Genomic DNA, 13,326 nt, shown 5'->3' with positions numbered 1-13,326 from the left:
TGGCATAAATCAACACGACCCTACTCACTTCAGTGCAGCTGTGTTGATTTATGTGAGCTGAAAAGTATGCACTGGTCAAAAAGTGACTATTTCATCTTACGAAACTGTAAAAGTGACTAAGTGAAATGAAGGGAAAATCAAATGAGAGGCAGTATGTATAATATAAAGAAAATAACAGAAAGGAAAGTAACTACAGAAAGGCTCCAAGTAGATGTGTATTTTATTAAGATTAGTCTAACACAGCCACTAATTTTACTTCAAATGAAATTTTAGATACTATTTTCTGCTGTTACATACACACATATCTCTTGAGTATAGACCGAAGTACTTGTGCAATTTAATAATGCTGTACTGTTCCCAGATTAAGATATAAGGCTCAGGCAGTGGGTTCAGCCAATCTCAAATTTATCACTGGTGTTTTTGTAAAGTCACTCTCATTGTCAGAACATGAAACATCATACTTAAAAGGAAGCCCACACAGCAAACTTAAGTGCTCAGCTTTACACTATGGTGTCACATCTTAGAACTACTCCTGTTACTGTCTTTCTCATAGAGAGCAAGATAAAAGTAGAAAACCAAATGTTCCCAAATCCAGCACTTCTCTCAAGCCTTTGTAATTTTGGGAAATATGAAACCTTTCATATTAGACTTAAGCACTCTTTACCCTTATGAACTCTGTGCAGACTTCCTATTATTCTACAGGCTACATGAGATTAACTACTGGTGCTCCTTTCTAAGTTTAAGCTGGAAAGGCTCAGAAGAATTGGCATTCTGAAAGAAGAGGTGTAGATTCCTGAACTCCTTTTATAGGGAAGCAGCTCTTGAGATCAGACAGTTCTCATTTTCATTAGGCTTGTGCACTGCTGCCCCAGCACTACAATATCAGAACATTATAAAAAAGAGGGATTGTGGCAGATGCACTTGGCCCCCTTATCTAAACTAGCAGTACTTTGGTACAAGCTCCAAAGGACATAAACACCTGAGCTGTAGCACGGCCAAGAATGCCTCCAGGAAATCCAAAAAGGGGCAGACTAACCCAGGGTGCATGGATGCTTGAACACATGAATAGTGGGTGGTTTTTCCAAGATTCAGTTATTGAATAACAAAGACAGTTGAGGTCCAAAGGGTCTCATACATACATTCCCCATCATGTGTAATTCAATTACAAGCCAACCACTTTATCCCATAAATGACAGTCTAATTGAGCCTTCTTTGAGCTCTGTCTGCAAGGAAGCATAACTGTGTGGCAGTGATCCCCCCTTGAGTTAGGACACCTCTCAAAGTTGCTCCTTGAGCCACAGAGACTTTTCTACTAAAAGCTTTGGATATATGCAGTTTCAGCTCTATTTAAATTACAGGTTCACTGCTTTGCCATGCCTTTCCCCTTGATCTGGGACTCATCTCAAAGTTTGAGATTCCTTACCTGAGACTGAGGTATCACAGTAGAGAGAACCTTTATTCACAATAGATGCTCAGTAAGTTGCTCGTAGGTAGCATGCCAAATTAATACTAATGAATGGAAGAATTGATTTTTTAAGACATAAATCATTGTAAAGGTCTGAGACTAAGACTGGAACTAGCTACACCTAAGGTGCATCAGGAGTTTAGAAACTTGACTCAATGGGTCTCCTTTACACTTTAGCACTTTTAGTCTCTGTGCAAATCATTCCAAATTGATTCTAACTCAGTATTCATTTGTATGTTTCATCCATGTAGTAAGTAATAGAGTGAACCTTGCCATCCAACTTTGTTAAGTCATGTTTTTATAAATTCATATCAAACCCATTTTTGCTAAAACCATTGTGGGTGATTTTTTGAGTGACCCCAAAACTCATTTACAACATAGATCATAAAGCATACTCTTTACAATTGTTTATTTAAGTCAACATCAGTGACCATCTTGGCAGACAACTGCAATTCACCATCTTTCAATATGAGTACTCATACTTCAAATACAAATACTTCTATATTTGATCACAGCCCACGGTGCAGGCTCCAAGGTATGAAAAAAGCATTCTTCTCATCCTTACCATTGCCTTCCAGTGTAGCATATTTCACAGATCCCTGGCTACAAGGAATATTAGAGTTTGTCTCTTCACAGTTTTTTCTCATAAATACATTTTGTGTAAGAAACTTACAGAAATTTTCAAAAGTATTATTTAAAATTCAGGTATGCACTGTCCACCAGGAGTGATCGATTTTGCACCTCAGCAAGTGGCACTGTTGCAACCTTCTGCTCTTCTCTGATTCCTGGGAATTGGGTTTTGTGTGGACAAGATGCAAATAAGACCACCACCAATGCGATGTTGTATTTGATGCATTCGTTGTAACCTTTAACCAACTGAAACAGTGGTATAGAGTATTGGAAGAAAATATGTATTGATTTACTTAGGTATTCCCAATCTTTGAAATCAGTATATGAAAAAGGCTAAACCATAAAGTATTTTAAAACTTCTATGGATATTACCAGCTTTGCATAGGTGTTAGAAATTCCAGTTAAATCCTGTTTTCCTCCTGAAGTGCCTTTGCAATCTTCAAAAATATTAAGAAAGTGATGAATGACTATCAAGAAGCAATCCCAAAACTATTGTTGTATCATGTTCTTGTCTGTATAATTTTCCAAACGTTTTCCCACAAAATCACTATGCAAATAACACTGGTCTGTGCTAATAGCTGCTTTCATGGCATGTACTCCTGCTAAGGCAAAAAGAGTCAACTGAAATCATTTCTAGGACAAGATTCTTGTTCACGGCTTAAAGGTCCAAAACTACACCCAGCAAACACAAACAATGAAGAGGTCAGCCTAAGACTTCAAAGCACAGACTTGAGTGCTCCATGGGGACATTAAATGTGTTGAAAAGAGACCTCAGATTCGAAACACTATTGCAGCAGTGTTAAAGCAGGATCAAACATCCATGGGATCAAAATAGCAATGAGTACTGAAGTTATCCTCCTTCAAAACGGCACGAGTCTATACCAGAGCATCAGAAAAAGTACGTGTTCATAAAATTTTGATCTCATCTTCATGCTCCATAGAGTTCTTAGAAATCATGCCAAGATAATATTTTTATTGCATATTCCCACATTTTTTACAATGGCCAGAATGTTTTGATTGCATAGTGATAACTCAGAGCAATTTGAATATTAGTTTACAGCACACTATGAATACACCTCAGTAAACTCTTTAATAGAAAGCAAAGTATTAGGGCTTCAAAATCAACTAACCTAGTGAATATGATTCCCTTTTAATTTTGAACTTGTGCTTTATTTGCTCCAGTGAAGTGATACACCAGCTTCTACCACCAATTACTGTAAATGCTGCCTACCCACTGTATGATGAGGTTTCACAGCTGTGACTCCCAAAGATTGAAATGAATATTTAAATCCTATTGACATGGACTCCTTTTTTCTCCTCTTTTTTTTTTTTTTTTTTTCCTTTTAAGCAGAGTTGGAATTATGGTCTGCTTTATATAAGTATCATATAAGTATGATTAAAAATCTTATATTTTGTGCCAGGCTATAATTTATATAATTGCATTCCTGTAAAACTTGAATTTATTTTTCATTTAGAAACAGACCACAATAAAAGGCTTCTGCACTGAGAATCCAGTTTTCTGTGTTAATTTAAAGTTTAATTTTAGAGTGTTTTCTACAGTCACAGTACTTAAAGAGCAGAAGAAAACTGTCATTGTAAAAGAGACCTCTAATCAACCATGGAGTCTTACTCAAACTAAATACCAGCATTAATTGTTCATAAAGTACTGCAAGCGGAAAAGGGATGATTAAATGGAATTTAAGCTGCAATGCTATTAAGGATTAAACTGAAAAGCATTTTAAAGCCAAGTGTTAAAAGCCATCTTGTAAAACAGTAGGGGCCATAATTCAAAATTTTTTCAAAATATACCAGGCTGTACTAATTTCTAACACTAATTAGTCTTAGAACACCTATTATTTCTGCCTCTTAATTTCACATTTATACACAAATTAAAATCTTGAGTATGTCACGCCTGAAATTGCGTCTGTTAGGTTGTTGCCCAAATAAATGTTTAGAAAACCTGCCTTTTTTAATGCGTTATATTAACATTTAGCCTTTACTTATCATCAAGAGGGACACAAAATTAGATATGCAAATTTCCTTTCGGCATTTGTGAGCTACAAAATGGAATACGATGCTTGAAGGGGAAAGCTGCTGTTCTTGAGCTCTGAGGCTCTGAGACTGCCAGGAGCCATGGGTAGGCTGCAAGTCATGACACTTTCCCTACAGAATTCTGGCACATTTAAATGAAACCTGTGGAATCATTGTTCCATTTTTCCGATCAGATATATGCAAAGTTGGAAACAGTTTCACATGGATTTTCTAACCTCTTCTGGGGCTCTCATGATTGAAGAGGATGCCATTCACAGCAAAGAGATTGTAGGCTTCTCTGAAGTTCACCACAATCCAGTAGGCATACAGTTTTGCTGCTCCTATAAAAATAATTTTGAAGCATTATTGTATAAATGCCTGGCTCATGCACAGCTCAGACACACACACAAGTCTCTGTCACATGCAGGGTGAAGTTCACATTTCAAAAGCATAGTGCTTTAGTATTTGATTACTTCCCTATATGTGACAAATATGATATTAAAAAAAAAATCAGCCCAAGGAACATGGGATGGGAAAATACTCATACTCTGAACAGTCTCTGAACTGGCAGGAAACATCAGGGCACTTTCTTACTTGTTTTCTTATACACACTCAAACACAGCATTTTTTCTTTTACAATATAATTAACATGGTCAGAGCGTGTGAAATATGCCACTGTAGTGACCTCTGTTAATTAAAAAAAAAGCCAAAACAGAATAAAAATTACTTTGGAAGAATAATAGTGAAAATCTGGTGCCTTAACACTCAAATTGATTTGAAACTTTATCACCAAAATCCTCCATGCCCATTGCTTTAATAAGTGTTTCAAATTTCATACGAGTTCATGAAGAAAGAAAAGAGCTCTTGGGAGTCTTTCATTTAGGAAAAAAAAAAAAAAAGAAATGAAACTTTATCACTTCAGTGGTACCTCACAACCCTCTGTGACAGAAGAATCACCCCCTACCCCTCCCTTCTTCAGGAGCTCTTCACCTCTGAGCTGAATGAACAAGGTCCTGTGAAGTGAGATGCTAATTTCCAACCCCCAGGCAATGGCAGCAAATACTTTTTATATAGTAATTCATAAAGGTATGCCTCTCAACATGTCTAGTCACTTTAGCTCTATCATCATTCTAATCTTACACCCAAATGACTTCAGCCCTGAGACATGAGCAGGGAGAACAGACAGACAGACACTACACACACATCATCAGCGCTCCTCACCATAAGGCGATCTTGGGTAAAAAGGGGTGGTCTCCTTTTGCGGGATTTCTTGCACTTTTCCAAAAAGTTCACTGGTGGAGGCTTGGTAAAACTTCACAGAGTTGATAAGGCCACAGGTCTTAATAGCATCTAGGAGCCGTAAAGTGCCAACCCCGTCAACATCAGCAGTATATTCAGCTAGGTCGAAAGAAATCTTGGGGAGAGAAAGAAATAAAAACCCACCGATTTTACTACGGTACCAGAACATGATAAAATCATGTACAACCAACCAAAGCAATACATCACTTGCCACAGACCATCTAGACATTTTTGTACAAAGTAGATACTCAGTTTACAAAAGTACCCTCAAAGGATTTCTAAGAATAAATAAGTAGTTCCATAAATAGCTGAACCAAATGACTGGTGTCTCCTGGGGTTATTTTCCCATGTGAAGTAAGAAGTGGTAAGCCTCCCCATGGTGGGAACATTATCAGGCACTCTCTCATCTCCACAGCTGCCAGATTCCGTAACACTCACTTGGGCTCAATACCTTTGACACACTTGAATTTGGTTATAATTGCACAAAACATATTTTTAAAAAATAATAGGACAGAGAGCATGACAGCCCCAACATGTATAAACACCCCCCCTCCCAAACTTTAAACAAGGTCCAAGGTTTTGCAATTTAAACAGACATCAAAGTTCAGAGAAGAGTAGAAACACCTGCTATCAAATGAGACTCCCAACACTATCTCAGCAAGGTGTACCAGAGCTGTGGCTTTTGCACAGAGCTTAGGGAGATCCTAAAATGTGACTGCAAAGGGTTGGAGGTATGCAAAAACACCCTGACATCTCCAGCTGACATATTCTTCAAAGTATGATAATAAAGTCATGCCCACTGGTGGGCCAAGATTCCTTTTTCTCTCCTCCCTCCAGTATTTATAGTTACCTTTATGATGAGCTTGTCTTGTGGCCTATGCCACAATCAGTGCTCAAGCCTCAGCTTTCAGAGTGTTTAAAAAATATATTAATTATTTTCTTTGCAGTTACAGAAGAAAAAAAAAAAACACCTGGAAAAAGTAAACTGAAGGTAAGAGGTGTGTTGTGACCACCCCAATCTGAAGACAGGAGAAAACATGCTCAGAAGGGAGCTCACTCTTCTGTTTTTGGCAGTACAGGCTGTTTTTCTGGAGGTTCCAACAAAGTTCCTGGACTCTGAAGAATTTTTGCCACCAGTGCCCATCCCAGCAGCACGTTCCTCCTTCCTTCTACATCCTCTCTCTAACTCAGGGATTTTGCTTATGCCAGTTTTTGAAAAAAAATTCCCCATTTATACTACCAATGTTATAAAACGTAAACGCGAGTGGGCTTTTAAAACAGTCTCCTTCATGGCCCTGACCCAAAGAATTATTCTACCTATGTCCCCCTGACTGATTCAGACTGATAGACCTGTATTCATTCCTCCTGCTAAGCCACTTCCCCTATTCAATAACCACTGGAAATTTAAGGCTTATTTACACAGCATATGGAAAAAATTAATTTGATTAATTTGCATTTTCACTTATGGTCAATTTAATACAGGTATGAAATTATCTAAATTGTGTTACTGTGCTCTGAACAGTTTTTAGCTGAAATAGGTAAAGATATGAACAAAACCAAACCTTTCTTTTCCTTTTTTTTCAACCAAAAGAGAAAAAAAACCCACAAAAGGAAACCTGATACTTTGTCTTATTAACCTGGTATGACCCAGCTGAAATTGAGCAGTTATCTACCAAGAAAGGCTGCGCATTTTTTGTTTTAATCCATTTGGCACAAAGATGACAGCCACTCAAGCCTCTCAACTTCAGTGTCAGAGTAACTCTTAGGAAAGCATTTTAATGAGTAGATGATACAGTCAATAATGTACTAACAAACATAAATTGGTGTATTAATCACATGCCCCAGTTCTCCAATGAAAGCAAAACACTTAATAACCGTAGGAGAATCAGGAATTTACCTATATTAATGTTTCCAACAAATAACCTGCTAAAAACTTTACCCTGAAATGCAAATCATTGCTTCCATATTCTACTGCAAAGCAATAGGCACATGTAACTGAGGTAGCCTAAGAGATCCCAAATTATATATCTCTTAACCAAAGGGAGCAATGAGGCCACAACAGCAGCAGCACTGGGAAATGCTCTCTCTGGCTATGTAGAGACCAGTTTCACAAGAGATGGTTTTCCCTATTGCCTGATGAATGACCTCAGTCTTCACCTTCAGAAAACACTCCCTGGGGTGTGAGGTAATTGTGCCCCCACACTGCCTGGGTCTGAGTGTCCCCAAGCAGAAACCACCAGTTCTGTGCCTGTTTTGTAATGCAGACTGCTGTTCACAAGGGTTGGGACTCAGACCACTAAATACATTTCATTTTGGAGAGCAGGCTAGACAAAAATGGCATTTAGGAAAATAGAAAAAATTGTTTTATCCACTAAAACATCCAACACCAAAAATTCTGGACTGTTAAGAGACACTATGAAAGGTAGGAGCAGTCACATTGCAAATACAGATAAAAACAACCCAAATTTTCATTTTATTCTAATTCAAAGTTAAAAATGTAAAGGGATTTTATAAAATACTAAATAAATTAAGTAGTTATAAATAAATCAGGGCAGAGCAAGAAAAGTTGATAACTTATCCCTCACAACATACTTCCCCTCTCCTTATACATGTTATTTTGTGCAATACTAGCAGAACAACCAGAGCTAAAAAAAAGAAAAAAAAAAAAAATAAAAAGCAGGGCCTTCATTAAGAGCGATGTGCAAAAGAAAACAATATGCATGCATAACACACAAAGAAGAACTGAGTTCTAGAAACCAAATATAGAACCAGATTCCATAGATGTTACTCTTACAAATAACCTTCACTGAGCTCCTGGGACTACCTGAAAGAGAGAAAAACTTCATAGATATTATTGTAAAGGTAGGTATATAAAGGCTAAAACCAAGTCAGACTTTATGAAAGATTAAACATTTATCTGGTAGGAAAAAAGAGCTTAGCTAATACCTACAGATGAGAGTTTTCAAACTGCCTAATTTATGTCAACTTTCTTAAGTGTCTGAATTAGGAACATTGTCTTCCTCTACACCAGTAAAGACACCAGTGAGTCACAGCAAAAAACATCAGAGAGATGTTCTTGATCATGCTTTGGAGAATCTATTGACACACTCTGATTTTTTAACGGAGCTACATTCAACAGATGCTTTATTCTTTCCCTAAAAATCCAACACTGTCTCTTACTCTCAACACGACAGTAAGACCTGCAACTTGTTTTCAGGGAAGCATGGAATTTTTATAATGACTGGACTAAGAAAAGGAAGCTTCTTTACCTTGCAGAGACTTTAAATCTGAAAGTTTTCTCAAGGAGTATTGACGTAATGGATCCACTACTTTGGCCTCTTCGGAGAGATTTTGTGCCAAAGGGAAATCATGGCATACCCATAAAACAGAAACTGTCTTCTCAGAACATACAAATCTGAGTGGCCTTGGCACTTGCTTGCCATGTAACATGGGGGCACCATGCTTTTACAGTTGTCGTTATTGATTTCTGGAGATACTATAAAAGTATATTTTTCAGATATATCTATTTATTCCATTCAGTGGACAGTGATAAGTGTGTCATTACAAGGGGACAAAGAAAAATAAGGAGACACTTGACAAAAGTACTTCAAGTTCAGGTTTTTGACTTCTGATCACCCTGCAGAATTTCCTCAAAGAATACTAAAAAGTAAATGGACTCCTAATGTACGTGGGTATTCTACATACTGAGTATCTTCTTTGCTGGATTCATCCCTCATAGAGTACATTTCAAACACAGCCAAGAAAAAATTTCCACAGCAAGGCTTACCATAGGATGATAACAGTTTCACAAAAAAAGCATGGTTTCATAAGTTATAACACTTCAGCAAGCAGAGGACACAATATGTACCACACTGTACCACACCATGTCTCTTCTTTTATGTGGCTACAATCAGAATGAGTTTTGTGATCTGGCTTCTACCTTTTGAATTTGAACTCTTGTGTTCCTCCCTCCCATTTATTTCTCTTCATAATCAACAGATTCAATCTCTATGAGAGATATTAAGTTAATAGAGCAATGCTTTAAATACAATGTCTCCCAACTGATCATCCAAAACCAAGCGTAGCAAGGTCTTCAACAAGATTTAAAAGCTTACTGAAATGCATCTAAATGAAAACATATGGGCCTTAGCCTCCACAAGATCACATTCCTATCATGTCTATAAACACTATATACAAGACTGTAGACTTAATAATATTTGCTTTTGACCAATGTGTTGTTGTCAGCAATGGCGATGCTCTGAAAGTTATCAATTTAGTGCACACATAGTTTTGGCTTTGTGGAACTCTTCATCTCTGCTTTGTCATTCAGTTGTCATTCAGAAGAATCCAACAGTCAAGCTGTGATCATATTAATTATTAGTTTTCTATAAAAAAAAAAACAAGCACATGCTAGCAGAATGTGCTTCAATGCTCTACGTAAGGAACATAAATAATGATTCAAAATTTCATCTCTTCCTTACAGTCTTCTCAGTATCAGAAGATGGGATTTCTGGAAGGCTGGTGTAATAAGAGGGAAGCTTATGTGAAGCCCCAGGAGGAAACAGGATAGTATAAATATAAATTATTATTCTTTCACTGAAAAAGGAGAGGTGGCCAACCTAACTATAACATCAATTTAAGCATCTTTGCTATTTTGAAAAAACCTATGGTAGATTCTTTAGTTTTATCAAAGGAGAAGATACATGTATCAGGTCATTAAAAAAGGTTTACACCAGAAAAGCAAATTACAAAGCAGAAAAACTGCTCAGAAATGTTTCAACTCTCACAAGTTTCACAGTGGTTACTTTTTTGCATTCTTTAAAATCAATTCTGTTTGCTTTGAATATTCAGTGTGCCTTCCACTGCCAATAAAAACCACTGGGATCACTTACATTATCTCAGTAAACAAGCTGCTCAATCTCTAGGAACAGGCATGCAAAGCATAAGATTCCAGTTGCTAAGTCTAATACAGACTATGGAACAAGAATTCTTGTACAGTCCTAACACACTGAAAAGAAAAAACTTAGGGATTTTAGGAAATATAAAGTATCTGGGGGAGCTAAGCCGTGTAAAGGGGATGGGAAACAAAATGTCAGGTAAGCTTCTAAGAGAATGCAACAAATCCTCTTCGCCCCCAACCTCTTAACTCAATGAATGCTTGTCTTCTTATCCAATAAAATACTTACTGAAAGATACAAAATCCCCCAAACAATTACATATTTTGCTATACAGAAAAATAATCAATTCAATAGCTCTGAACTGCTTATTACTAAGCAATACTCTTGATATCTTAAAGCCCTATTCAATTTCTTAGATAAACAGAAACCGACCAAAAAAGTAGTGACTGAAATTCTGGATAAAATGAACATAATTTTTGTAGATTTATCTTCTTTCCCATTTATTTCCTTGTTCTTTCATTAGCAAGACAAAAAAAGAAGTGATCTCTAAAAAATTAGAATATTTTGGCAACATGATTACAAGTGGAGAATTAGCAAAGAAAAGATTCTATATGTGGAAGCAGAAGTCAACATTGTTTCCTAAAATTTATGTTAGCCTAAGACATTCACAATATTGCTGTAGCAAGAGAGCTTGGGTAACATGTATTTTCAAGTTATTTGTGATGCAAAGGAATAAGCAGTTCAGCTGATAAAACCAGTGCTTATTCTTCTACTTCTCTACAGTGCTTACATTTTGGTCCTATGGTGGAGTTTCACTGTCTCTGTCCCACTATGCGCTGTTTAACTGGAGAGATTTCTTTAAGTGGTAAAAGTTTGGCTTTGACATCAGTGAGCCAGCATTTCACCTTCACCTCTAACTGTGGAGGTCCAAACCAAAGCACGAAAAAAACTATTTACTGATTGAGGATTTAAATGATCCTTGATGATCTTCAAATTCTGTAACAACTTCCTTTGTGCAGCTGAAATACTCAGTGATCAGGATCAAGAGGCCCCCTAACATATTCCACAGTGTATGTTCATATAGCAATTTCTCATGGCTCGTATTGGGTAAACCTTTCTTATAACTATCCTCCAGATTAATTTCAAGTTCTTGATGCAAACCTACTGAAATAATCTTTAAAGAGAAATAACTTGGCTTTATAGGTGCCCTTTTTCCTTCTTAGGAGCAAAAACTCTTACTTGCTTTTTGTTGGATAGAAGAAAAAAATAAAATAAACCTAAAGCAAAGAATAAGCATGGAGAAATACTCCTTGAGTAAGTAAAGCCTCATATTTATCTGGCCCCCTGTCAGCAGGGGTTGAAAGTCGGATTCCTTATTCAGTTTCTTTAGCAAGTGATTCCTCCCTGGCAAACTGCAGGTGAACTTGTAAATCGAACTCTCGAGGTCATCATGTTCACCTTTGCCTCTAAAGCAGTCTGCTGGTTTACGTGTGACCAGCTAAGAGCTACAGAAGAACTGCCAGCTCCCTATTTTTTTCAAAATTTTAATGCCACAACCCTTCAATTGGAATACCCATTCTCCATTTTAATAAAACAGTTTCCTACATCTTGTACAGTTGCCTTGACCATTGGATTCAAAGGTGTGTTTGGACCAGGTCTCCAATAAAAGTAATTTGAAAATTGTTTACTCTTCTGCTCATTACCTATCTACTGTAGTGAATCAACAGAATTAGACAGACTGGATTAAAAGGGAGTTGCCTTTAAACAGGTCAAAAGGCAATGGACACAACTTGGAACATGTGACATTACAATTAGATATTAGGAAAAAAAAAAAAAAGAGTTCACAACGTGGCTGGTCTCACACTGAAACAGGCTGTGCCGAGAGGCTTTGACATCTCCATCTGTAGCATCTCCACCCTTGGAGATAGTCAAAACTCAATAAGACATCACCCTGAGCCACCTGCTGTGAGCTAGTCCTGCTTTGTGAAAACAGCCAGTCCAGATGACATTCAGTCACTGCTGCCAAACTCCATTATTGCACAGTTTTAAGAAGAGAGGGAGATGGGATTGCAGCAGTATGTTTCAATCTTCAAACATGTAGCAGCATCCAAGGAGCAGAACATGGACATACAGTGTGCAAGAACAAGGCCTGGCCTTTAAAAAAAAAAAAGTGATTTCTACTAGGGAAGTAGAAAGTTATTCACAGCAGCTTTTTGGAGACATGCAGTTCAGTTTGCTATTCATCATATCTCCTCCACAGAAGAGCTTCAGATAGAGGAATGCTCAGATCTGATAGTAAAAAAAATACCAAAGCGGAGGAGGAAAAGGAGGAGGGATATCACAGTACATGAGATTCAGTATGGCCATAAACCTTTGTCACAAAAATGTAACCTCCCCATTAGTTTTGCTTATCTTCTCATCCATTTGTTATTAATTTGATGGAACTGGGGAGTTGTCAGGGTTATGTGATGCAAGGGATTTATCTTGCAGAACAATCTCTGACCCACTGTTCTAAGTCTTCAGTTTCACATTACAGAGATTAGAGAAGAAGCTTTTAAAAAAGCAGCATTGATTCTTTATTCATTGTCAGCATGATTTTGTTCAGGGATAGCTTCAACAATATACATACAAACCCAAACTGTTAAGCACATCCCACATGCAGCAAAGTCAGGATGGGTTTCGATGTTTCAAATATTGTAGCTTCAACAGCTAATGACATTGTAATACCCTAAAAGCTTTCTTAAATACTGAAGTCCAGCTGTGCCAGAAGCTTTAAATGCTATTTAATAGAAAGACAAAAAGGGGCAACTTGCAGAGTCACTAGAGAACATTCAAAGGGAGATGTAAAAAGATAGCCAATGCATTTTGCTTTATATGTACCAGGGGAATAGAGAGCTATGAATAACATCCGTGCAGGGAATGCAGTCACTTCCAAAGAACTGGCACCATTCTTCCTCACTTTCACATATAAGTACAATAATTTAAAACATAGAGGTTATTTAA

General features: G+C 37.2%; 1 protein-coding gene across 6 annotated transcripts in view; it reads right to left on the bottom strand.

Annotated features, from left to right (window-relative positions):
* Positions 1 to 13,326, bottom strand: part of GMDS (GDP-mannose 4,6-dehydratase) — a 407,595-nt gene that overhangs the window by 250,088 nt on the left and 144,181 nt on the right. For all 6 annotated transcript variants that reach the window (XM_072924089.1, XM_072924090.1, XM_072924091.1 and 3 more), the window contains exons 5-6: positions 5,348 to 5,540; positions 4,363 to 4,467 (exon numbers count right to left, since the gene is read on the bottom strand). In XM_072924089.1, coding sequence (XP_072780190.1) covers positions 4,363 to 4,467; positions 5,348 to 5,540 — 298 coding nt within the window. The remainder of the gene's footprint in view (positions 1 to 4,362; positions 4,468 to 5,347; positions 5,541 to 13,326) is intronic.

This window comes from Taeniopygia guttata, chromosome 2, assembly GCF_048771995.1.
Source record: "Taeniopygia guttata chromosome 2, bTaeGut7.mat, whole genome shotgun sequence".
Taxonomy (NCBI): Eukaryota; Metazoa; Chordata; class Aves; order Passeriformes; family Estrildidae; genus Taeniopygia; species Taeniopygia guttata.
Note: the sequence above shows the minus strand (reverse complement) of the source record. Positions and strands in the feature narration are given on the sequence as shown.